General features: G+C 39.2%; 1 protein-coding gene and 1 pseudogene across 1 annotated transcript in view; one reads left to right on the top strand and one right to left on the bottom strand.

The window, feature by feature from the left end:
• Nucleotides 1-24,197, top strand: part of PIAS1 (protein inhibitor of activated STAT 1) — a 144,867-nt gene that overhangs the window by 90,148 nt on the left and 30,522 nt on the right. The window contains exons 3-7 of the mRNA XM_066272878.1: nucleotides 3,541-3,625; nucleotides 3,875-3,922; nucleotides 4,965-5,055; nucleotides 5,975-6,109; nucleotides 12,480-12,585. Of these exons, the coding sequence (XP_066128975.1) occupies nucleotides 3,541-3,625; nucleotides 3,875-3,922; nucleotides 4,965-5,055; nucleotides 5,975-6,109; nucleotides 12,480-12,585 (465 nt within the window). The remainder of the gene's footprint in view (nucleotides 1-3,540; nucleotides 3,626-3,874; nucleotides 3,923-4,964; nucleotides 5,056-5,974; nucleotides 6,110-12,479; nucleotides 12,586-24,197) is intronic.
• LOC136336721 (U6atac minor spliceosomal RNA) lies at nucleotides 21,799-21,913 on the bottom strand (annotated as a pseudogene).

The following is a 24,197-nucleotide window of genomic DNA, read 5'->3' as shown; positions in this document are numbered from 1 at the left end:
TGGGATCATAGACCTGACCCCATGGTCTCTGGCTTGAGCCCAACGTCTCTTGACTTGAGCAAGAGGCACTGGATCAGCTGGAGCCCCCCCCCCCCCCAGTCAAGGCACATATGAGAAAGCAATCAATGAACAACTAAGATGCCACAACAAAGAACTGATGATTCTCATCTCTCTCTCCTCTCTGTCCCTATCTGTCTGTCTGTCTCTCTTTATTGCTAATAATAAAATAAAAAATCTCAACTTTTAAAAACTCCTGTTTTACAGGTATTTTTTCCTGTATCCCTATGGATTGTTCTGTGTACACTTTGAGATGCATACCCCAAACATTGGAAGTCATTGTTTTGGAAAAGACTCCATTCTTTAGTATGAAGATTTTACAATTCTATTTAGCTTGAATTTTTCTGAAAGGAATAATATTAACTTACTTCACTTAGAAAAGTTTTTAGATAGTCTGTTATCTAAGACCCAAAGGATAAATTCTCCACTGGTGTGTTCATAGCGGAAATCAAGACTGAAAACGACATAGTATAAAAAGATGCTTTTCGCCTGACCAGGCAGTGGCACAGTGGATAGATTGTTGGACTGGGACTCAGAGGACCCAGATTCGAAACCTTGAGGTTGCCAGTTTGAGCGTGTGCTCGTCTGGTTTGAGCAACGCTCACCAGCTTAAACCCAAGGTTGCTGGCTTGAGCGAGGGGTCACTTGGTCTGCTGTAGCCCCCCAGTCAAGGCACATATGAGAAAGCAATCACTGAGAAACAAGGTGCCGGAACAAAGAATTGATGCTTCTCATCTCTCTCCCTTCCTATCTGTTCCTCTCTCTGTCTGTCTCTGTCACACACAAAAAAAGGTGCTTTTCCAGATAAGTAGTAATAATTCTATGAGCATTATAATATATATAAAATAGGATGTAAATAGTGATTATTATTAAGTAATAAACCTGATTCTATGTATGGCACAAGAAACAGCCTTATTATTAGTCATAACTATCGAAATCTGTATGTGCATATCCAAAACTAACTGTACTCATATATTCTAAAATGAAACTGAAATTTTACCTAGTGAGTAATATGAATATTTGTATTTGAGAAATTACTTTCACACTGTTTTAAAATGGAGCCAGAAATCTAAATTAGGCTAAACCTATGGGACTGAATTTAATCTTTATAGCGGCATATTCTTTAAGAAGCAAAGGAGTTAACTTGCATTGTGCCTGACACAGGAAACTGTCTAGTCCCTGGTTGTTGACCATCTACTAGGTTGATACTTTACAATTAAGATAACTTTCTGGGCCCTGGCCGGCTCAGTGGTAGAGCATTGGCCTGGCATGCAGAAGTCCCCGGTTTGATTCCCCGCCAGGACACACAGGAGAAGCCCCCATCTGCTTCTCCACCCCTCCCCCTCTCCTTCCTCTCTGTCTCTCTCTTCCCCTCCCGCAGCGAGGCTCCATTGGAACAAAGATGGCCCGGGCGCTGGGGATGGCTCCTTGGCCTCTGCCCCAGGCACTAAAGTGGCTCTGATCGCGGCAGAGCGACGCCCCCCCCCCCCCCCCCGCAGGCAGAGCGTCGCCCCCTGGTGGGCGTGCCGGGTGGATCCCGGTCGGGCGCATGTGGGAGTCTGTCTCTCCCCGTTTCTAGCTTCAGGAAAAAAAAAAAAAAAGATAACTTTCTGGTTGATAACTATTTCTTGGAGATAGTCTTTAAGAAGAAACCTTCCCACCTCACCGAAAGGAGAAACACTAAATCTAGCTTTTAAAAGATACTCCTATATTGCCCGACCAGTGGTGGCACAGTGGATAGAACATCAACCTGGGATGCTGAAGTTTCAGGTACAAAGCCCTGAGGTCTCCAGCTTTAGCATGGGCTCATCAACAAGTCCCTAAAGGTCACTTGCTTGAGCAAGGAGTCACTGGCTTGGCTTGAGTCTCTGGTCAAGGCACATACAAGAAGCAGTCATTGAGCAACTAAATGTGATACATCTACAAGTTGATGCTTCTCTCTCCATATTTCTCCCTTCCTGTCTCTCTCTCTTTCTCTCTCTCTCTCTCTCTCTCAAAAAAAAAAAAAAAGATATTCCTATATTGAGATCAAAGAGCAGCAGTGCTCTTTTCCACCCCACCCCCCATAGTTATATGTTCATGCATATTTCTTAGCATGACATAACTGCAGTTTGGTAGTAGTTGTGGAGGAAGTATTGCTTGCAAGTAGGATCAAATCAAATTAAGCAAGAGTGGCCAAGTTCAGCTACTTTATCTACACAGCTTTAAGTGGCCCACAGGCCAGAAATAATAACTTCTAGGGATCTTTTAGTTCTAGAAAATTACTCTGGAAAAGTACAGTTGAAATAGTTTAATCTGGTGTTTCTTAATTTTTGTATTCTGTTATTCATTCAACCAAGGCATTTGTTGCCTCTTTGTGCTAGGCACTGAGGAAACATTAGTGAACAAGGCAGGGTATTGACCATTGAATTTTTTCATCTATATAACATGTATTAAAAGCTAATAGAACTGTTGTTCATAGCAGCATGCTGTAGGAATCCCTGCTCTACACTGACCTGTTCTTGCTTGTCTGCTCTCTTGTCATTTCTCTCTCCCCACCCTCTCTTCTTTATTCCCTTCCTTTCTTCTTTTCTATCTTTGAGATAGTGACCACAGGCAGATTTTGAAGTGAAGTCATCTGAGCATAGGAGAAACTATGTATGATATTTATTGGATAAAACTTGTGTGATATAATTAAGAGATGGTAAAATTCTTAACTTGCCTTAAAGACTAAATGTCATCTCAAAGTGAGAATGTTTTTACTTAGCTAAAACCATGTAACATCTCGTCAAATGAGTTTATGTTCTATTTTAAGTAAAATCAATATCAGTGTATTTTATTTACAAGTATGCTTTTTAGATGACATTTATATTAGATAATTTTTATGAGTGTTTCTTTGATTATGTATTATCTGAATCCTGATATATCTTCTGGAATTAGCCATTTTGTTCCTGTTTCTGTTCTATTACAACTGGCATATTTTTTTGTTGTTGTTATTTTTTTGTATTTTTCTGAAGTTGGAAACGGGGAGGCAGTCAGACAGACTCCCACATGCGCCCGACCGGGATCCACCCAGCATGCCCACCAGGGGCAATGCTCTTCCCATCTGGGGCACTGCTCTGTTGCAACCAGAGCCATTCTAGCACCTGAGGCAGAGGCCGTAGAGCCATCCTCAGCGCCCGGGCCAACTTTGCTCCAATGGAGCCTTGGCTGCGGGAAGGGAAGAGAGAGACCGAGAGGAAGGAGAGGGGGGAGTGTGGAGAAGCAGATGGGTGCTTCTCCTGTGTGCCCTGGCCGGGAATCGAACTCAGGACTCCTGCACGCCAGGCCGATGCTCTACCATTGAGCCAACCGGCCAGGGCCTATTTTTCAGTGCTTTAATTGCTTTGTTATCTAAACTCTAGACTATATCCTAGTTAATTAAAGGCATATGATTGGTTATTTTTGTTGTCTTTATTGATTAATTTGAAGGAAATAAAAGATATATATATTTTTTGTCTTTAGCATCAGATAACAGCCAGCGCTTTCGAGAAACCTGTTTTGCATTTGCATTGACACCACAACAAGTGCAGCAAATCAGCAGTTCAATGTAAGTTGTCTTCAGGTGTAACTTGTAGTTTGGCTTTAAATCCAGTTTTGTCTATAATAAGTGATTTTTTAAAACAGTGTATTGGGTAATGTAAATATTAGTATTGAAAATATTATTATAGTGTTATTTACTTTAAAAACAGTTGTATCTCTGATAATTTGAAAAACTTTCTGGAGTAATAGTATCCTTGAATCAGCTTTCATATGCATATTTTTAAAGTAATTATAGTTCTTGTTCTGTCTTTTCCAGGGATATTTCTGGGACCAAATGTGACTTCACAGTGCAGGTCCAGTTAAGGTACAGTGTTGACTATAACATATATCCAAAGTTTTAAAGTTCATATTTCTTAAAGATTTTAAAATTTCACTTAATTTTCAGTAAGTATATTGAAAATACTGGGTTTAGATGTTTGAGTGAGGGAAAACCTTCTCCTGTGAAATCTGATTTTTATCCAATTTAGATTTTAATATAGCAATTCATGTATCCTATATGTAACCACATTTCTCCATTTTGGTTGCCCTCAGTAGATAAGCTCCAGCTAATGATATGTTTAAATATAGTGGTCAGCTCTTTAGAAATACCAAGTTTTATGAGAGAAAAGGCCTCATCTTCATGAATGGCAAACTACTGTAGATAAGGAACTAGTACCTAGTACTTAGGTTATGTCTACAGTGCTGCATGGGTACAGAAAAACTAAAGTAGTCTAAGGTAGAAAGGTGGGATGAGCCTCAGCTGTATGTGGGGAATAAGGAAGTAATTAAGAACATGTATTAAATAGTAAATTAGCGTAATTTTAGCTATATAAGAGTGAGAATTTACAAATTATATAGTTGTACTTGGTTTTCCCAAAAGGTTATGCATTTAATTTAGAAATAAATATTTTCATGAGTTTTTAAAATAGTGTTCTAAATACATCTGGATATAATACAAGTAATGTCAACATCTTCTGTTCTCAGGAAATAATAGAGTACCTTGATTAGTGGATAGAATTAGGTCCAGGGGATGGACATACAGCATTTTGCTAAAAACCCAGAAAAATGTTTCACAGGCATATAAAATTGGGAAATACTGTATATCTCCCCTATCCTTTCAGAACATGCTTAAATAAATGATTGGAAATGTTATTTGGACTATAGGTTGCTAATTATGATCATTAAAACTCTACATTAATAGAATTATTGATTATAAACCTGTGTAATATGCTTATTCATCATGTGAAATGTATAGTTTGATAGTTTTTTTTAATTTAAGCTTGGCAGTCTTTTAGATTAGCTGTTGAACAAAAATATTGATGAGGTCATATTAGTAAAGGAGACTAAACTTGTTCTTTATTGTTTAGGTTTTGTTTATCAGAAACCAGTTGTCCACAAGAAGATCACTTCCCACCAAATCTTTGTGTGAAAGTGAATACAAAACCTTGCAGCCTTCCAGTAAGTCCTCAAAGCTAGTTTTAAAAATTTATTGCCAACACAGGTAGTAAATAAGTCATCACAACTATAAATCATAGTTGTTGTTTTTTTTACGAGAATATCTTTATGGCCGGACCAGTGTATAGAGCATTGACCTAGAACACTAAGGTCCCCAGGTTGAAACCTCAGGGTGGCAGCCTTGATTGCAGGCTTGCCAGCTTGAGTGTGGGATCATCAGTATGGTCCCGAGGTCGCTGGCTTGAGCAAGGGATCAATCACTGACTTGGTCTCCAACATATCAAGGCATGTGTGAGAAGCATTCAAGGAACAACTAAAGTGAAGCAACTACGAGTTGGTCTTCTCATCTCTCTCTCTCAAAAAAAGAAAGAGAGAGAGGAAGAGAAAAGAAAACATTTATTTTAGATATATATTCACTAAGTGAAACACATGTACCAACTATGTACAGTTAACAGCTGTGACATTAGCTATGGAGACAAAAATCTAGGACTTGAAGTTGGGTGTGGTAGCTTTAGTATTGTACTGGGTTTTGGGGAAAAGAATTATTTCAACAAAACCTCAACTGTATTCATGTGCATCTGGCAGCCTGTGGTAAAATTAGAAGAATGCTGTGCCTTAAACAGGATGAGAGAAGGGGCTATTAGTCAACTTTCAAATATTCCTTATATATATACTTACCTGAGCTCTTTATGAATTTATTTTGATTCATTAATTTAAAAAAATTTTAATTCTATCATCAATATTTTCTCAGGCTTACTGTAATGAGACTTACAGGGTTGTTTAGAGAAACTCATAAATGTTTACTTTTCTACTTTTAATGGAAATATATACATATTCTAGTACCTTATATATAGGGGCTTTTTAAAATGGAAATTGAAGTGATTGTAGAGATAAGTAGAAATAAATTATATTTCATCCTTAGGGTTATCTTCCACCAACTAAAAATGGTGTGGAACCAAAGCGACCTAGTCGACCAATTAATATCACCTCACTTGTCCGATTGTCCACAACAGTACCAAACACCATTGTTGTTTCTTGGACTGCAGAAATTGGAAGAGTAAGTAAACGTTTTTTCTACTTGGTTTTCGTATTATAAGGAAGGGTTAATCTTCATGGCTACCTGAGTTTATATGCAAATGATATTATAGAATGAGTTGCAAAGGGACTTATTTTTTTCTCATAATGAATTTTCAACATTTTCCCATTTAAAAAATGGGATTGTGAAGTATCTGCTGTTTTATAACATGGTACTTTCCCTCAGTAATTTATCATAAATGTCTTCCTCTGTCATTACATATTCATCTACATGATTTTAAATGGCTAAATTATATTCCAATATGAGTATGCTATAATTTAGCCTATTCCCTATTGTTGAGCACTTATTTTATTTACTGATTGATTCATTGCTAGTTAAAAGAACATTTTGAAAGCCATATTAGTAGCTATAGTTTTGCATAAGGACGTGATAATTTCCTTAGAGTAAATTTCCAGAAGTGGAACTGCTGAGTTTAAGAACATGCAGAATTTTAAGAAATATTGTGTACATTGACAAATTGCCTTACCAAAAGATGTTCTACAAATTCTTTCAGTGTTTATTCACAAGCCTATTGACTTATATACCCTGTCAACACTGAGTTTTATCTCTTTAAAAATCTTTACTTATTTTAATAGGTAAATAATGGTGCCACATTGCTTTAATCTGTATTTTTTTATTATTACCAACATTTAACATTTTAATATTTGTGATTATTTACATTTTAAAATTATATTCATATCTTTCTTTGTTGGTTTCTTTTATTATTGATTTATGAGTTCTTAATATCTTAAGACTTAACCTTCTTTCACATGTTGTAAATATTTGTTTCTAATTTGTTTGCTTTTTATTTTTATTTATGTGGATATTTAACGAGTAGATATTTAACTTATTATGGAGCCAGTTTTTTTCCTGTATAGTCTTTCCTCCCAGCTCCCATCAATGCTTAGTTTATCTGCCCTTCCCAAGGTTACATAATATATTTGTTTATATTTTCTTCTAGACTTTTGAGGTTTCTTATTTAACCTTTAAATATGTAATCCATTATAAATTTGTGTGGTGGATTTAAAAATTTACTTTCATTTTTTAGTCAGACAGTTCTAATATAAATACGTGATGGTTCAGAAGCCACAATTATTATATATTTGATTTTTACTTGTGTTTCTGAATTTTAAAAATATTGTTTCTTAGTGTAGCATTCTTATTCTGGAACAATTTCAGAATTTTTTTGATTATTTCAGTTTTATGATATGAGCTCCTAGCTCTTGACTAATCATTTGAAATTTATTGAATGCTTACTGTGTGCCAGGTACTATACTGTTGTACCATAGCAAGAACAAAAAATTAATTGCTCTTTTGGAGCCTGAGATCCAGGGCCAAGGTAATCACACACAAAATTTTGAATTTATTATTGTAAATACTATAAAGGAGAGCTATGTGGTGACTTTAGACTACATTAAAGGGTAATTTGAGCTAGAGAGAGGTCAGGCAGGGCTTCTCTGACAAAGTAGTTACTGAGCCAAGAGCTGATAATAGGGTAGAAGGAATCAGGCAAGTTTCAGAGGAAACAACCTGCACAACAGCCCTGTGGCAGTGATGAGCACATCTCTTTCCAAGGAGCTGGAAGGTAGCCGTTGTGGCTAGAATGTAGAGAATGGGGAGAGCAGTAAACAAGATGAGGCTGGAGAGGTAAGAAAGGGCCAGACTGTGCAGAGTGGGATGAGAAGCCAAGGGGAAAGTTTCAAAGAGAAAAGAGATGATGAGCAGTATTGAATAGATGCTGAGAAGTCAAGTACGGTGAAGTCTAAAAAATACCTTTTGGATTAGGACCCGAAGGTGACTTTATTTAGCATGAGCTCTTTTGGTGGATGGTGGGAGGGGAAGCCAGATGGTGACCAGGTGGAGGTGAGGCAGTAGAGCTAATGAGTTACAGGTGTGTGGCTGGAGGGAAATGTGCTCAGTTATTTTGTGTTTTATGGGAGAACCTTTAACATGTGTTAAAGATGATGGCTGGTACACTTTTGAGATGAAGAGGTTAAGTATAGAAGAGAAAGAGAAGGGTAATCAATAGTGAAGTACATAATGCAGCATAGTCAGGAGGGACAGCTTTATTTAATGAAAGAATTAAAGGACAGGATACGTGTATATGACTGATGCGGGTAAGATGAGTGAGTTCTGATCTGATGACTTTTATGTTTGGGAGATAGGAAGTAAGATAAGTCTGCTGAGAGTGAGGGAATACATAGGGACTTTAATGAGAGTGGACATGTTGGAAAAGTAGTTGCAGAGAATGAGACCTGTATTATTCCTCAAAATCTTATTTATTGTTGATTTATTTAAAAGCCAGTTATTAAATGTTTAATACCTAAATTCATATTTTGGTTCTAGTAGCTTTTTAGTTGGTTTCTTGTTATTTCCAGGTAGGTAATTTTGAGTTTGAGATGCATCATTATACAAATAATAATAATCCTAATACTGCCATATATTCTTGTTCTGTTATGCTCGCTAGAACCTTCAAAACAATGTTAAATAACATGAGTGCTAGTGGACATTCTTCACTTGTTCCTTATGTTAATGAGAATACTACTAGTGTTACAACATCAAGTGTTAGAATAACTTAATTTTGGATAAAACTTAAATTATATCAATGATGTATTCTTATATTCCTCTTACTGGATAGCTTTGTGAGAAATGGATTTTGAATTTTATCAGAATCTTTTTTAACATCTGTCAAGGTTATATTTGTTTTGTTTGCCTATCAGGTTTTCTGAGTCTTTTTTTATGTTTCACCTCTAGTGTACCAAGATTCTGCCTTTTTTTTTTTTTTTCTTTTCTGAAGTTGGAAACGGGGAGGCAGTCAGACAGACTCCCGCATGCGCCCGACCGGGATCCACCCGGCATGCCCACTGGGGGCGATGCTCTGCCCATCTGAGGTATTGCTCTTTTGCAACCAGAGCCATTCAATCACCTGAGGCAGAGGCCATAGAGCCATCCTCAGCACCCGGGCCAACTTTGCTCCAATGGAGCCTTGGCTGTGGGAGGGGAAGAGAGAGACAGAGAGGAAGGAGAGGGGGAAGGGTGGAGAAGCAGATGGGCGCTTCTCCTGTGTGCCCTGGCCGACGCTGTACCACTGAGCCAACCAGCCAGGGCAGGTTCTGCTTTTTGGTCCCCCTTTTTGTAGATGGTGTTGAAATGTTTATTTTTTGTCTGTGTGAAAAATCTAGCCTACTAGGGAAATGTGGTAAACACCAAGGTGTTTACAGTAGACTGAGAACAAGACTGAAACTGGGAGAGGAGGGAAATATGGGTGCTGACATATAGCACTAGAGGGGGAGGTTCTCTTTCCATATCCCTGGGGAAGCCTTCCATACCCCTGAAAGAAGACAGTTTATTCAATGATTTGAGGGTCTAACGTGTAAGGTAAGATCTTTGTGTAGATCCCCATCTACATGTTGGAGACCTTCTTTTTGAAGTAAAACATTAGAAGAAAATTATTCTTTTTCAAAGCCTAGAAGGTAACTTACTAGGTTGTTTTTCAATCACTAGTTTTAATTCAACTTGTAAAGATAGCTTATTGTAACTTCTTATCCTACCTCATCAGGTAGTCACTGCATTTAGCATTTCTTAAATGCTTATTGTAGAAAAATTATTTAGATACTGGTATAAAGAGCACTCAATGAGTAGATGATATCTTAATTATAGAGAAAATGTCCTGTGAACTTGATAGACAGTTTTGAAGACTTTGACAAAAACATCAGTGAACTGTAATTATATATCAATAGTTGGAGTTAGGTAGTACTTTGAATGGCTAGTGGCAACAATATAATGTCATCTACCTAGAAGAGATATTAATGTCACTGTTACATGTTGGGGGTTTTGCTACTGAATCTCTTTTATGATATGAAATGTAATTCCATATTATCAGTACAAGTGGCATTTGTTAATACCCAGTGTTCTTTGTGCTATTGCCTTTTTTTCATTTTTCTTATTTGTACATGCTTTAACTAGAATGAGCATGTCTTTTTACTGAACTTGTAACTGTGGTTTCTACTTGATCTTTCTTTAAAATTTTATATAAAGCCTTAGGGTAATTCCTAGTTCTGAAGATTCAAGCTCCCTTACATAATTTCATGTTAATTAGCATTTCTCCAGTTTTTATCATATTTGAAACAATTAAATAATAAAGGTGAATAATACATTTTTTTCTAAAAAGCTTTTTAGTTTAATATTAGTATGTCATATGCTCTAAACTTTAAGCAAGTTTTAAGGTTATTTGCTCCTCAATTATTAAATTTATTAATGAAAGTAAATTAGCTTTTATACTTCATTTCCCCCCCATAACATGTGTAACATGTGAACATGGATAGGTTTCTGAATTCTAAATGAAAAACTGACCTTTCAGAGGGTATTGTAGGGTATTTTTCTTGTTGCAAAAAGAGGGGAAAGCATTTTTTAAATTGTGAAAGTAACTGAAAATTGAAGTGTTTGTTGGACAAACTGGGTTAAGAGAGTCAAAGTAAACAGGGTGTATGAAAGCAAGAACTGTGGAGAACTATACCAGCTGTGGCCAGTTAAGTCCATTCTCCTGATGTTCCTACTCTTCTTGGCTTTTAGTGCTGGCTTTATCACCAAGCACATGCATGATCATGAGCAGATTACTTACGTTTTTGTGCTTCTGTTTCATCAACCATTCACTTAGAAAAATACTTATCCTACTGATTTCTTTTCTTTTCTTTTTTTCCAGAGACAGAGAGTCAGAGAGAGGGATAGATAGGGACAGACAGACAGGAACGGAGAGAGATGAGAAGAATCAATCATCAGTTTTTTGTTGGGACACTTTAGCTGTTCATTGATTACTTTCTCATATGTGCCTTAACCGCAGGCCTTCAGCAGACCAAGTAACCCCTTGCTCGAGCCAGCGACCTTGAGTTCAAGCTGGTGAGCTTTTACTCAAGCCAGATGAGCCTGCGCTCAAGCTGGTGACCTTGGGGTCTTGAACCTGGGTCTTCGGCATCCCAGTCCAATGCTCTATCCACTGTGCCACCGCCTGGTCAGGCTCCTACTGATTTCTTATAGGCCTTCTGTGAGGTTTAAATAAAGTAGACAGCATATGTCAAGTGCTTCAAAAACTGTATGTAAGTGTAAGATAGAAGATGCCAGTGACTTTTTTCTTTGGCTTCTTTTCAAATCTCTTGATGTTCCTCTTGATTCCAGTACCAGATGGGAAGTGGGGTTTCTCATTTTGTTCTCTCTTACTCTTCATAAGCCTCAGCCCTTTTTTCTTCTTATCCAACCACATACCCTTCACTCTGCCTTGACTTATTGATTAACTATTTTCTTTGCCCCCTTTTCCTTCTTTATCTCTGGGTAGTCTCTCTGCTAAGAATGCATATTCATCTATTCATTTGCTAAACTAGCAGTTTCTCATTGCAAACCTTTAATATTCCCTTTGCTTGTTGTTATAATGGAACAGGTAGGGTCTTTTAAGAACTACTTAAAGGCATAGAGATAAAATTAGGTGTAGTTAAGTAGGCACTCTAATTTGTAATTTTTAAGTAACTATTTTACATATATCTATTACCTCCTAATTATGATTCATGACAACTTTGGCTTATTAGCATTAGTTTATATTTAGTTGTTATAGTGTTCTTTTATTTATTTTTTTGTTTGCTAGTTTATTTTGTTAAGTGAGGGGCAGGAGGTAGAGAGACAAACTCTTGCATGTACCCCAACTGAGATTCACCTCTCAAGCCCCCTATGGGGCAATGCTTTGCCCATCTAAGGCTGCTGCTCTGTTGCTCAGCAACTGAGCTAATTTTAGTGCCTGAGGTGAGGCCATGGACCTATCCTCAGTGCCCAGGGCCAACTTGCTCAAACCATTCAAGCCATGACTGCAGAGGGAAAGCGAGAGAAAGAGAGAGAGAAGGGGGGGGGTAGGGAAGCAGATATTCACTTCTCCTGTGTGCCCTGACTAGGAATCGAACCTGGGACTTCCACGTGGGGCTGACACTTTATTGTTGAGCCAACTGACCAGGGCCAATAGTGTTCTTTTATATAAGTGTTTTAAATTGATTAGCTTCAAGCATAGGTAACCAGGTAATAGAGAAGCATGAGAGACCTGGCTTTATCACTTGGAAGTTGCAAAATTAGGGCAAGTTCTTTTACTTTTCTATACTTCACTTTCCTCATCCATCAAAGTAGGTTTATGACCGCCTCAGCAGCTTTTGGGGTAGGATTAAATTAATTTCTGTTCATGAAAACACCTAAGATAGTGCTTGGCACGTAGTAGGTGTTTTGACAGGTGTTAATTTTCTTTCCCTAACACTGTGGGATTGAAATAGATGTACTATTTACTTACATGTGTTGTTTGTTTTCTACATCTCTTTTTTTCCAGAACTATTCCATGGCAGTATATCTTGTAAAACAGTTGTCCTCAACAGTTCTTCTTCAGAGGTTACGAGCAAAGGGAATAAGGAATCCGGATCATTCTAGAGCTTTAAGTACGTATGCTAAACTTATTTCATTTGTGTAGCTGAACTGTTTTGGTAAAGCTTACAGAGTAGTACTTTCTCAGCTCAAGAAATTTTAGGTGGTTTTTTTTTTTTAGAGTTTATCATAGAAGATTAAAAACACTGAAAACTTTGTTTTATGAGCTACAGTAGATCAAGACTTGAGTAATTTCTTTGTCATGACCTAAATTTAATAATCTGCATTTTGCTGATCTTAAAATTAACTGTGTAAAAAAATAGTACATGAATATAGAAGTGTATTTTACTAAAGCTTCATAAAGTAAATGTTTAAGAAATTCTAGGAGATAGGAAGGAAATCTTCACATATATTTCATGAGAATTATATTTAAGGTTTACTCTGGAAAAATATACAGGGATATGGGATGACTACATCCCTACATTAACAAAGTATAAAGAGAGTGGGTTGGTAGAAATAATAATGAAGTAGGTTTTGCTGCCACTCAATTATATGGTCTTGGACAAGTCACTCATATTCCTCGTCTCTAACAAGAGATTTGTACCATATGGTTTCTTAACCCCCCCTCCTCCCCCCCGCAAAGTCTGGGTTTATAGGTATGAGTAACTGGGTCGTTCATTTTGTCATGTTGAATTTGAGGTATAGTAAGGTCTGCAAGTTGACTGTCTGGCCTCAGTTTTTGAGGATTAATGCCAGAGTTTAGCAGCCTTTCCGAAGAGGTGTACTAAGGAAAGGCTGTTCTTTTCTGTTCTCTGTGAGAGATCTTCATGGATGGACTTGGAAATGGGGCTAGGTGCTTAGGGAACAAAACGTTTACAGGCACGAGTTAGCTAGCTATTCAAGGATTCTTGATGTGAATTGATTGATGAAACCCACTATCAGATTTGTGGTAGAAACACTCTGGTAGAAAAAGGTAAAGGCTAACTTCTCTCTTATTTTCCTTTGTGGCATAGATTTTATCTTTTTTCTAATCTGCTTCTAGGCCAGAATAAAAGAACCTACTACCTCTGAATATCAGTATATCCACAGTAGTTCATTGAAGGATTTTTCTGTATTAAAGGGGATTTTTAAAAAGGCAAATAATTCTGCCTAACTAGTGGTGGTGCAGTGAAGAGAGCATCAGCCTGAGTTGCTGAGGTCCCAGGTTCAAAACCCTGAGGTCACCTGCTTGAGCAAGGGTCACTGGCTTGGCAGGTGCCACCCCCCCTAACCCCCTGGTCAAGGCACATATGAGAAGCAATTACTGTGAATAACTAAAGTGACACAACTATGAGTTAATGCTTCTCATCTCTTTCTCTTCCTGTCTGTCTGTTTCTCTCACTTAAAAAACAAAACCAGCCCTGGCCGGTTGGCTCAGTGGTAGAGCATCCGCCTGGCGTGCAGGGGTCCCAGGTTTGATTCCCGGCCGGGGCACACAGGAGAGGCGTCCATCTGCTTCTCCACCCCTCCCCCTCTCCTTCCTCTCTGTCTCTTCCTCTCCCATAGCCAAGGCTCCATTGGAGCAGAGTTGGCCCGGGTGCTGAGAATGGCTCTATGGCCTCTGCTTCAGGCGCTAGAATGGCTCTGGTTGCAGCAGAGTGACACCCCAGATGGGCAGAGCATCGCCCCCTGGTGGGCGTGCCGGGTGGATCCCGGTCGGGCGCATGCAGGAGTCTGTCTGACTGCCTCCCCATTTCCAACTTCAGAAAAATACAAAAAACAAAGCAAAACAAAAAAACAAAACAAAAAGGCAAATAATTCTGAGTCAAGAGGAGCACACTTTTGGCTAATGCCTCAGTAGGCATTCCTTGACAGACAGTGGAGAGCTGGAGTGACAGCAATGGCTTGGGGTCTAGGGGCATGGAGGCACCTTTTGGCAGGGACAAGAAGATGGTGGAGGATCCAGAGAAGAGAAGGATCAGACATCGGCTTTGAAGGAGAGTGCAAAAGAAGAATTTTTTTTTCATACTCTTGCTAAAATCCATTTCTGGTTATTCTTAGTTTTTGCCACATAGTGCTAGAATCTCATCTAGTCAGAAAGACTTCTGGATTTAGGTGAGCCTGTGTGGAAGACGTAATACCAAGAAATAAGGCAGATCAAGCTGTTATATTTAATAGTAATAAAAAATCAAGCTTTGTTTGCTCAAGCTCCTAACTTTTTTCCACTTGTAGCTGTAGCACCATCTGGAGGTAGTATAGGAAGGTTAGCCTAAAATTTATTTTCTGGAAGTAACTACTGTTAGCCCTTATTAAGCAGCAAAAGCTGCTTAAATTCTTTTTTTTCCCCTCAGGTGAGAGGATGGGAGATAGTGAGGCAGACTCCCACATGTGCCCCAATTGGGATCTACCCAGCAATCCCATGTTGGGCCAATGCTCATGTACCAAGCTACTGTTAGTGCCTGAGGCTGTCACGCTCCAAAGGAGCTATGCTGGAACCAATCGAGCCACTAGCTGGGGGGGGGGGCTGATGGTTGCTTCTCCTTTGTGCCCTGACTGAGAATCGAACCGGGACACCAATACACCAGGCTGACTCTCTATCCACTGAGCCACTGGCCAAGGCCTAAAGCTGCTTAAATTCCAAAGCTATTTTTTTCATCTCTGATACTGTGCTGGAGGTGAAGGATACTTGCAAATTGGGTAGAATTTTTGTGGCAAGTAATATCTTATCTTACTGGTCTGAGGAACAAAAAACATTAATTTAGATTTCACCAATAAGACATTTGTTGTAACTAACTAAAGAATAGATTAAGGGTCCCCAAACTACAGCCCGCGGGCCGCATGTGGCCCCCTGAGGCCATTTATCTGGCCCCCGCCGCACTTCCAGAAGGGGCACCTCTTTCATTGGTGGTCAGTGAGAGGAGCACTGTATGTGGTAGCCCTCCAACGGTCTGAGGGACAGTGAACTGGCCCCCTGTGTAAAAAGTTTGGAGACCCCTGGAATAGATTGTTTGCCTTTTAACAATGTATAAAGAAATCACTTTCCTAACAAATTATATAATTAAAAGATTATGTTAACTTGACAGAAGAAAATGCAGGTTTCTCAAATATTTTTGAAGAATCAAATCTATAAATAAGAGTCACTTTTAACCTTATCAATAAATTCTACTGAGAAAGTTTTAGTAGTCATTTTGGTAACTATTACGTCTTGAAAGAATAAAGTAGATAGTATGGAATCATGTCTATGATCCTGCTCAAGCCAGCGACCTCGGGGTTTCAAACCTGTGTTCTGTGTGTCCCAGTCTGACACTTTGTCCACTGCACCACCGCCTGGTCAGGCTGATTTAATAGATTTTTATACTGTGGTTTCAATCTTGTGTTGAGTTATCCCTCACAACTATCACAGAGACAGTCCTTCACTAACTTTTGGTCAGGTTCTTGTTTCTTCTCCCTCCTTTCAAAGTTATTTTAAACCTTGGCCATACTTTACTCAAACACTACTCTTCCTCTCAGCACACTGCCAGTGCAAGAAAATTAGGGTTACAAGATGTGAATTCTCTAAACTGCCCATTTTGTCTTTAATCTTAGTGCCACCATAACTAATTCGTGTATCTGCACCTGTACCCAACCTAACTTTATTTTCTTCAGTCTCAAGAGGAATGTCTCTTTTCCTGCTCAAAGTTAAATCTTTTATTCATTTATTATTCTCACTCAAGAAATTATATTGAGAGTACTATTTTTCATGCACAGGGGAATTTAGCATTAAACAAGATACCCAGAACCTCTGCATCTCCCAGAAGTTTGCAGTCTGGAGCAAAGACAGAATTAAATGATTGCACAAGTCACTAATGAATTACAGTTGTGACATGTGCCTTAAAGCAGTGGTCCCCAACCTTTTTAGGGCCACGGACTGGTTTAATGTCAGAAAATATTTTCACGGACTGGCCTTTAGGGTGGGATGGATAAATGCACAAAATAAAATTAGGCGACCGGAGTAAAAACTGGCATTTTTAAATATAATTGTCGAACTTACGAGACAAGTGTCAAGAGTGAGTCTTAGATGTAACAGAGGGAATCTGGTCATTTTAAAAAAATAAAACATCGTTCAGACTTAAATATAAATAAAATGGAAATAATGTAATTTATTTATTCTTTCTCTGTGGACCGGTACCAAATGGCCAACGAACCGGTACTGGTCCGCGGCCCAGGGGTTGAGGACCACTACCTTAAAGTAGAAAGACAGGGAACTTTGGAGGTAACACAAGATTATAAGGATGAGGAGTTAAGTTCCAAGAGGAAGGGGGATATGCCAACAGACAAGGCCAGTGGCACTGGAGTGGAGAGAACAAAGGGGGAGAGTGGCCAGAGAGATAACTATAGGGTAAAGTCATATAGGCAATAGAAGATAGAAAACCCTTAGAAAGACAGATGATAGAAAACCCTTAAAGGACTTTTAAGCAGAGTGACACGATCAGACTGGGCAAAGAAAGGTCATTTCAATGACTGAATTGAGGAGGTGTGGTGAGGCTGATGCAATGAGGCCAGTTAGGAGCCTATTGCACAGAAAAGAGATGATGGTATCATGAAACTGAGGTAATAATGATGGGAGTAGAGAAAAGTTGACATTTTGAGAAGTGCTGAAGGGTGGAAATGGTGGTGGATTGCATGTGAGGAGGAAGAAAAAGAAGAGGTCATGGAGGAGATCTAGGCTTCGTAAGCACCAGGTTTCGTGGTACTGTAGTGCTATTTACTGAAATGGAAAACTGGAAAAGATCAAGTCGCAGGAGAAGGGTTAGAGTGTGTTCTTTTTTTTCTTTCTTTTATTGAATTTATTGGGGTGACACTGGTTAACAAAATTAGACAGGTTTCAGGTGCATAATTCCACAATACATCATCTGTACACTGTATTGTGTGTTCACTATCCTGTCAAGTCTTCTTCCATCACCATTTATCCCCCTTTGCCCTCCTCTAGCTCCCCCACTCCCTCTTCCCTATGGCAATCACCACAGTAATGTCTAGTCTATGAGTTTCTCTCTCTCTGTCTTTCTATTCTGCTCAATCTCTCCAGAGTGCATTCTTAGACTTCGGTATTTGAGATGTCCATGAGACATCCAGAACGAGATGCTCAGAAACAGGATTAAGAGACCTGACTTCATCATTTAACTGCTCTCTGCCCTGTATTTTCAGTTCCTCCCTCTAGACAGGCTTTTTCTGTCAACTGTCCCTGTCAGGTTTTTTCATACTTTAAAATATACAAAAATAAGTCACTCTCTAGGTAGTGCTCTGGGTTCCTCCTATTGTTCTCATTCTAGTTTCTTTGAAGAGTAGCCTATACTTGCTCTTTCTGCCTCCTCACTACAACCCATTGTGATCTTTCTTTTTTTTTTTTTTTTTTTTTTTTTTTTTACAGAGCCAGAGAGAGGGATAGACAGGTACAGACAGGAATGGAGAGATGAGAAGCATCAATCATTAGTTTTTTGTTGCGCATTGCAACACCTTAGTTGTTCATTGATTGCTTTCTCATGTGTGCCTTGACCGCAGGCCTTCAGCAGACTGAGTAACCCCTTGCCCGAGCCAGCGATCTTGTGTCCAAGCTGGTGAGCTCTTGCTCTAACCAGATGAGCCCGCCCTCAAGTTGGCAACCTCGGGGTCTCAAACCTGGCTCCTCCGCATCCCAGTCCGACGCTCTATCCACTGCGCCACCGCCTCGTCAGGCCATTGTGATCTTTTAACTCCATTGTTTCACTAAAACTGTTCTTGTAGATGTCACAAAGCAACAGTCTGATCCCCAAATTTAAAGTTTATCTTTTCAGTTTTCATCTTGGATATTTTTGCTTTGTTTTATACCAACCACATTCTCCTTGAAATCCTCTTCTGTATTACTTCTCAGTATTTGCCTTCAGTGGATTCTCTTAAGGGAAGCATGCTAAATGTTTGCTTTCCCTGGGGTTTCATTCTTGGGCCACTTTGTGCATACTTTCCATTGAGATAATCACATTCACTTTTGTGTTTTAAACTAGCACCAATTCTCAAATACATATCTTCACCCTGGGCCCCCTCCCCCTAAATTACAGCTCTAGATATGTATAGCTAACTGCCTTCATTGAAACATTCCACTGGTTTCCAAATTTAAGTATTTAAAACTGAACTCTCCAAGTTCTATCAAACTTACACCCTAAATATTTCTCAAAGCTGTCCTTTCTCTCTCCCTACCATCACTGTTCTTGTTTAAGCTCTTATGTCCTGCCTTTATTTTAAAAACCTTTTCTTAAATAACATATTTCTCTCCTTTCCTGGCTCCTCTCTTCATATCTCCTCTGGTAGTACCCTAACTGATTAACACAGATCTCATCTTACCTCCCCTTGCAATCCATGCATTCTTAACACCAGTGGAATGAAAACTCCCCAACTTCGTTAGAGTGACATGTGCAGCCTTCCATGATGTGTCACCTGCTTACTACTTTTCAATATCATCTGTATTTACTCTTCTTCTCAAACTTTATACTTCAAAAATAATGAATTCTCTTCTTTTTCTCCAGTACTTTACCAGTATTGTTCTCAATGCCTCAGAACTTCCCTGTGGCCTCCTGTGCCTAACTCCGGTTATCCTTCAGGTTTTACTTTTTCCACAGGTTACTTAAGAACCCAGACTAAGATAAGTTGACTTTCAGCTGGCTTCTGGAACATACTCTTGTCAGCATCTTTATTCCCTACTAGACTGGGAGTCCCTTTGGGCAGAAATTTAATCTTATTTTTCTTTGAATTCCTAGTGCTTAGTCCAGTGCCCAACACATAGTAGATCTTAAGATTTTTGTTGCAATAAATTGTGAAAAGAGACTTAGAGTAAAAATCAGGTCTCTACCTTGGTTTCCTTGCCTAGAGAATGAACTTTTGGGCCCTGGCTGGGTGGCTCAGTGACCAAAGTGTTGCCCTGGTACGCCAGAGGCTGCAGGTTTGACCCTAGTCAAGGCAGAGATGAGTAGCCATGGAGTATACAGCCAAGTGGTACAACTAAACGAAACAACAAGCTGATGCTACTCTCTTGATTTTTCTCTCTCTCTAATGCGCGCGCTCTCTCTCAAAGCAATAAAAAAACAACTAAATAAATAAATGAAATATTGGACTTAATACGTTTCAGCTTTAATTCTAAAAGGCTGGATACAAAATAATCTAATGTTAAGAAAGGATAGAGTGGCCCTGGCCGGTTGGCTCAGTGGTAGAGTGTCGGCCTGGCGTGCAGAAGTCCTGGGTTCAATTCCCGGCCAGGGCACACAGGAGAAGCGCCCATCTGCTTCTCCACCCCTCCCCTTCTCCTTCCTCTCTGTCTCTCTCTTCCCCTACCGCAGCGAGGCTCCATTGGAGCAAAGATGACCCGGGCCCTGGGGATGGCTCCTTAGCCTCTGCCCCAGGCGCTAGAGTAGCTCTGGTCGTGACAGAGCGACACCCCGGAGGGGCAGAGCATCGCCCCCTGGTGGGCAGAGCGACGCCTCCTGGTGGATCCCGGTCGGGTGCATGCAGGAGTCTGTCTGACTGTCTATCCCCGTTTCCAGCTTCAGAAAAATACAAAAAAGAAAAAAAAAAAAAAGAAAGAAAGGATAGAACCTGTCCAGGCGGTGGCGCAGTGGATAGAGCATCAGACTGGGATGCCAAGGACCCAGGTTCAAGACCCCGAGGTTGCCAGCTTGAGTGCGGGCTTATCTGGTTTGAGCAAAGCTTACCAGCTTGGACCCAAGGTCAAGGCACATGTGAGAAAGCAATCAATGAACAACCAAGGTGTCGCAACAAAAAACTAATGATTGATGCTTTTCATCTCTCTGTTTTGTCTGTCTATCCCTGTCTATCCCTCTCTCTGTCTCTGTAAAAAAAAAAAGAAAGAAAGAAAGAAAAAGAAAAAGAAAAGATAGAAATTATTTTTAGAAAACAAACTTAGAACAGCACTGCCTAATAGAACAATCTGTGATGCTGGAAATGTTCTACATTTGTGCTGTCCCATATGGTAGCCACCAGCAACATGTAGCTATTGAGCACTTAAATATGGCTAGTGCAACTGAGGAACTGAGTTTTAAATTTTAGTTAATTTAAATTTAAATGTAGCCTCATGTGACTAGCAGTTAACTCTTACAGTTTGTGACAACAGGACTTTTTAAAAGATTAATTTTAAATGTGTCTAGATGTAATATTATTATAGGTCATATAATAAAATACTGTTACCACTGCAATTCAAATGGCATAAGAAAACTTTAACTTCCAGAAGACTTCTCATGTTTTGGTTGATGCAACAGAATGAATATTATGTCTTGTTATAAAATTGTATTCCCTTGCCTACAAAGAATAAGTATTTACTTTATATTTCTTCCATACTTTTTTGTGATTAAATTAAATGTAGTAATTTTTTCTTTTTTTCAGCTATATTTATTAAAGTATAGTTTACAAGCAATAAAAATTGACTTTTTTAAGTGTACAGTTTGATGAGTTTGACAGGTATATGAAATCATGAACCACTGTCATAATCAAAATATAGAACATCCTTCACCCCAGGGCTCTTTGCAGTCCATCTCATTCTTTTACCTCCCGTTCCCATAATCATTGATAGGATTCCGGTGTCTGTAGTTTTGTCTTTTACAGAATGTCAGATATTTGAAATGCTATAGAGCATGTACCCTCTTCTGTCTGGCTTATTTTACTTAGTATAATGCCTTTATATTTTATTTTTATTTTTCATTGATTTGAGAGAGAGAGAAAGAGAAAGAGAAGCATTAATTCATTGTTCCACTTAGTTATTCCTTTTAGTTGTGCACTTACATGTTGCTTTCCATATGTGCCCTGACTGAGGATCGAACCCACGACCTCGGCACTCTGGGATGATACCCTATCAACTGAGCCACCTGGCCAGGGTATCACTTAGTATAATGCTTTTGAAGTTCATCCATGTAGTTCATTCCTCTTGTTACTGAGTAGTATTCCATTTATCCATACCATAATTTGTTCACCCATTTATCAGTTGACATACATTTAGATTGTTTCCAGTTTTGTGCTGTCATGAATGAAGCTGCTTAAAAAACATTTACATTTTGAATATGGATATCCCAATTTTATAGACATTTTCATGTCTCTTGGGTAAATATTTAGGATAGCAGTTATTGGCTCACATGATAAGTGTATGGTAGTGCCACATGATAACTGATTAGTAGTGTCTTCTAAAGTGCATATACTATTTTCTCCTTCCCACCAACGATGCATGAGATTTTGAATTGTTCCCCATCCTCACTAGCACTTTGTATTGTCAGACTGTTTTGATTTTGGCCATTCTGGTCAGTTTGTAGTGGTATCTCATTATAGTTTTGACTGTATGCATGTCCTTAGGCCTGAGAACCTCTTCCATCCTTGTCAAGGGAAGTGCTGACCTCCTCTCCTTTCATATAACACTCATTGTAGTTTTAATTTGCATTTTACTGATGATTAATAATGTTAAGCATCTGTTCACATGCTAAATTGAACCATCCTTCTAGCTTTTTTGGAGAAAACTTTCAGAGCTTTTCTCCATTTCTTTTTTATACTTTGTACTTTTTAAATTAATGTTAGTATATAATGCAGTAAGGTTAGAGATTCATGGTTCCCCATATAGATACTCAGTTGTTCCAATGTTTGTTGAAAAAACTTATCTTTTCTTCCATTTAATTAGCTTGGCTCATTTCTCCAAAACCAGTTGACCATAGTTGTATGTTATTTATGGACCCCTTTTTTTTGATGACAGAGATAGAGAGAGGGACAGATAAAAAGGAAGGGAGAGAGATGAGAAGCATCAATTCTTTGTTGTGACACTTTAGTTGTTCATTGATTGCTTTCTCGTATGTGCCTTGACTCTGGGGAGCTACAGCAGACCGAGTGACCCCTTGCTTAAACCAGTGACCTTGGACTCAAACTGGTGAGCCTTGCTCAAACCAGATGAGCCCGTGCTCAAGCCGATGACCTCAGGGTCTCAAACCTGGGTCCTCTGCCTCCCTGTCTGACTCTCTATCCATTGCGCCACTGCCTGGTCAGGCCTATATATCTATTCTTAGCCAACAGCATAGTCTTGATTACTATAGCTTGATAGTAAGTCTTGGAATTGGTCTTCCAACTTTGCTGTTTTCTTTTCCAGAATTGTTTTGACAAAATAAAACTTATTCCAGGAATATTAGGTTGATACAACATTTTAAAATCAGTTGGTATAATTCACCTTCTCAAGAAACTCAAAAAGAAAAAGATCATATGACCATCTGCATAGATGCAGGAAAGACATTTGAAATTCAATATTCGTCCATGATAAAACTCTCAGAAAAATAGAGATGAGAACAGTCTCTGTGTAATAAAGGGTATTTATAAAAAGCCTTTAGGCCCTGGCCGGCTGGCTCAGCAGTAGAGCGTCAGCCTGGCGTGCGGGGGACCCGGGTTCGATTCCCGGCCAGGGCACACAGGAGAAGCGCCCATTTGCTTCTCCACCCCCCCCCTTCCTCTCTGTCTCTCTCTTCCCCTCCCGCAGCGGAGGCTCCATTGGAGCAAAGATGGCCCGGGCGCTGGGGATGGCTCCTTGGCCTCTGCCTCAGGCGCTAGAGTGGCTCTGGTTGCAGCAGAGCGACACCCCGGAGGGGCAGAGCATCGCCCCCTGGTGGGCAGAGCGTCGCCCCTAGTGGGCGTGCCGGGTGGATCCCGGTCGGGCGCATGTGGGAGTCTGTCTGACTGTCTCTCCCCATTTCCAGCTTCAGAAAAATACAAAAAAAAAAAGCCTTTAGCTAATATTATAGTTAATGGTGAAATACTTGAATGCTTTACCCCTAAGTTTGGAAATAAAGCTTTCTACCACCTCAGATTGCCTTTCCAGTTTCAGTTTCCCTAACCATTGAACTTTGTTTTACAGAAGGCTTATATTATGATCGATTGTATTTCTTCATTAAGTGGCAGTTCAAACAGACAAAATCTAAAGTCAGTTACTGTTCCTGTTGTTGTGTGTAGGGTAGGTGCTTGACTAATGTTTGGTGAAGGCATATAGAATACTTGGTAATCACAGTAGAATTCTGTTTGCACATGACCAGGCAGTGGTGCAGTGAATATAGCATCAACCTGGGATAGTTAGGTCCCAGGTTCAAAATCCTGAGGTTGCTGGCTTGAGCATTGATTGGGTCACTGACTCAGCTGGAGCCCCCTGGTCAAGGCATGTATGAGAAAGCAAGCAATGTACAACTAAGGAGCTGCAATGAAGAATTGATGCTTCTCATCTCTCTCCTTGTCTGTCTGTCTCTCAAAATAGTAATAATAACAGAATGATTCTTAAAAATATATTATTTGTTAAATGTGTCTTTATGAGAGTTGACTAAGATTGGGTCTATAATAGCAAAAGCATATCTTTTATAATTTACATGATATTAGCATAAGTGGTATGACAACTGTATTTTCCAAACTACAACCTAGGGATTTTATGCCTTTTCAGCTGTGAGGCAGCCTGTAAGTTATATAGATTTAAAAATTTGGAATTTCCAGGCCCTGAAATAACTTTTTAGTTTACCATCAGAATCACATCAGCAGCTTTTTAAAAACTACCCATTGGTGTCCCTCTTCTCCTTTTTGATTCAGAGGGAAGTTAAAAATTAGAAAACTTTATCGGTAATTCTGATGTACATCTTAGTTGAAATTCACTGATTTATGAAGACATTTGGGTGGAATATATAACATA

This window comes from Saccopteryx bilineata, chromosome 4 (genome assembly GCF_036850765.1).
Source record: "Saccopteryx bilineata isolate mSacBil1 chromosome 4, mSacBil1_pri_phased_curated, whole genome shotgun sequence".
Lineage (NCBI taxonomy): Eukaryota > Metazoa > Chordata > Mammalia > Chiroptera > Emballonuridae > Saccopteryx > Saccopteryx bilineata.
Note: the sequence above shows the minus strand (reverse complement) of the source record. Positions and strands in the feature narration are given on the sequence as shown.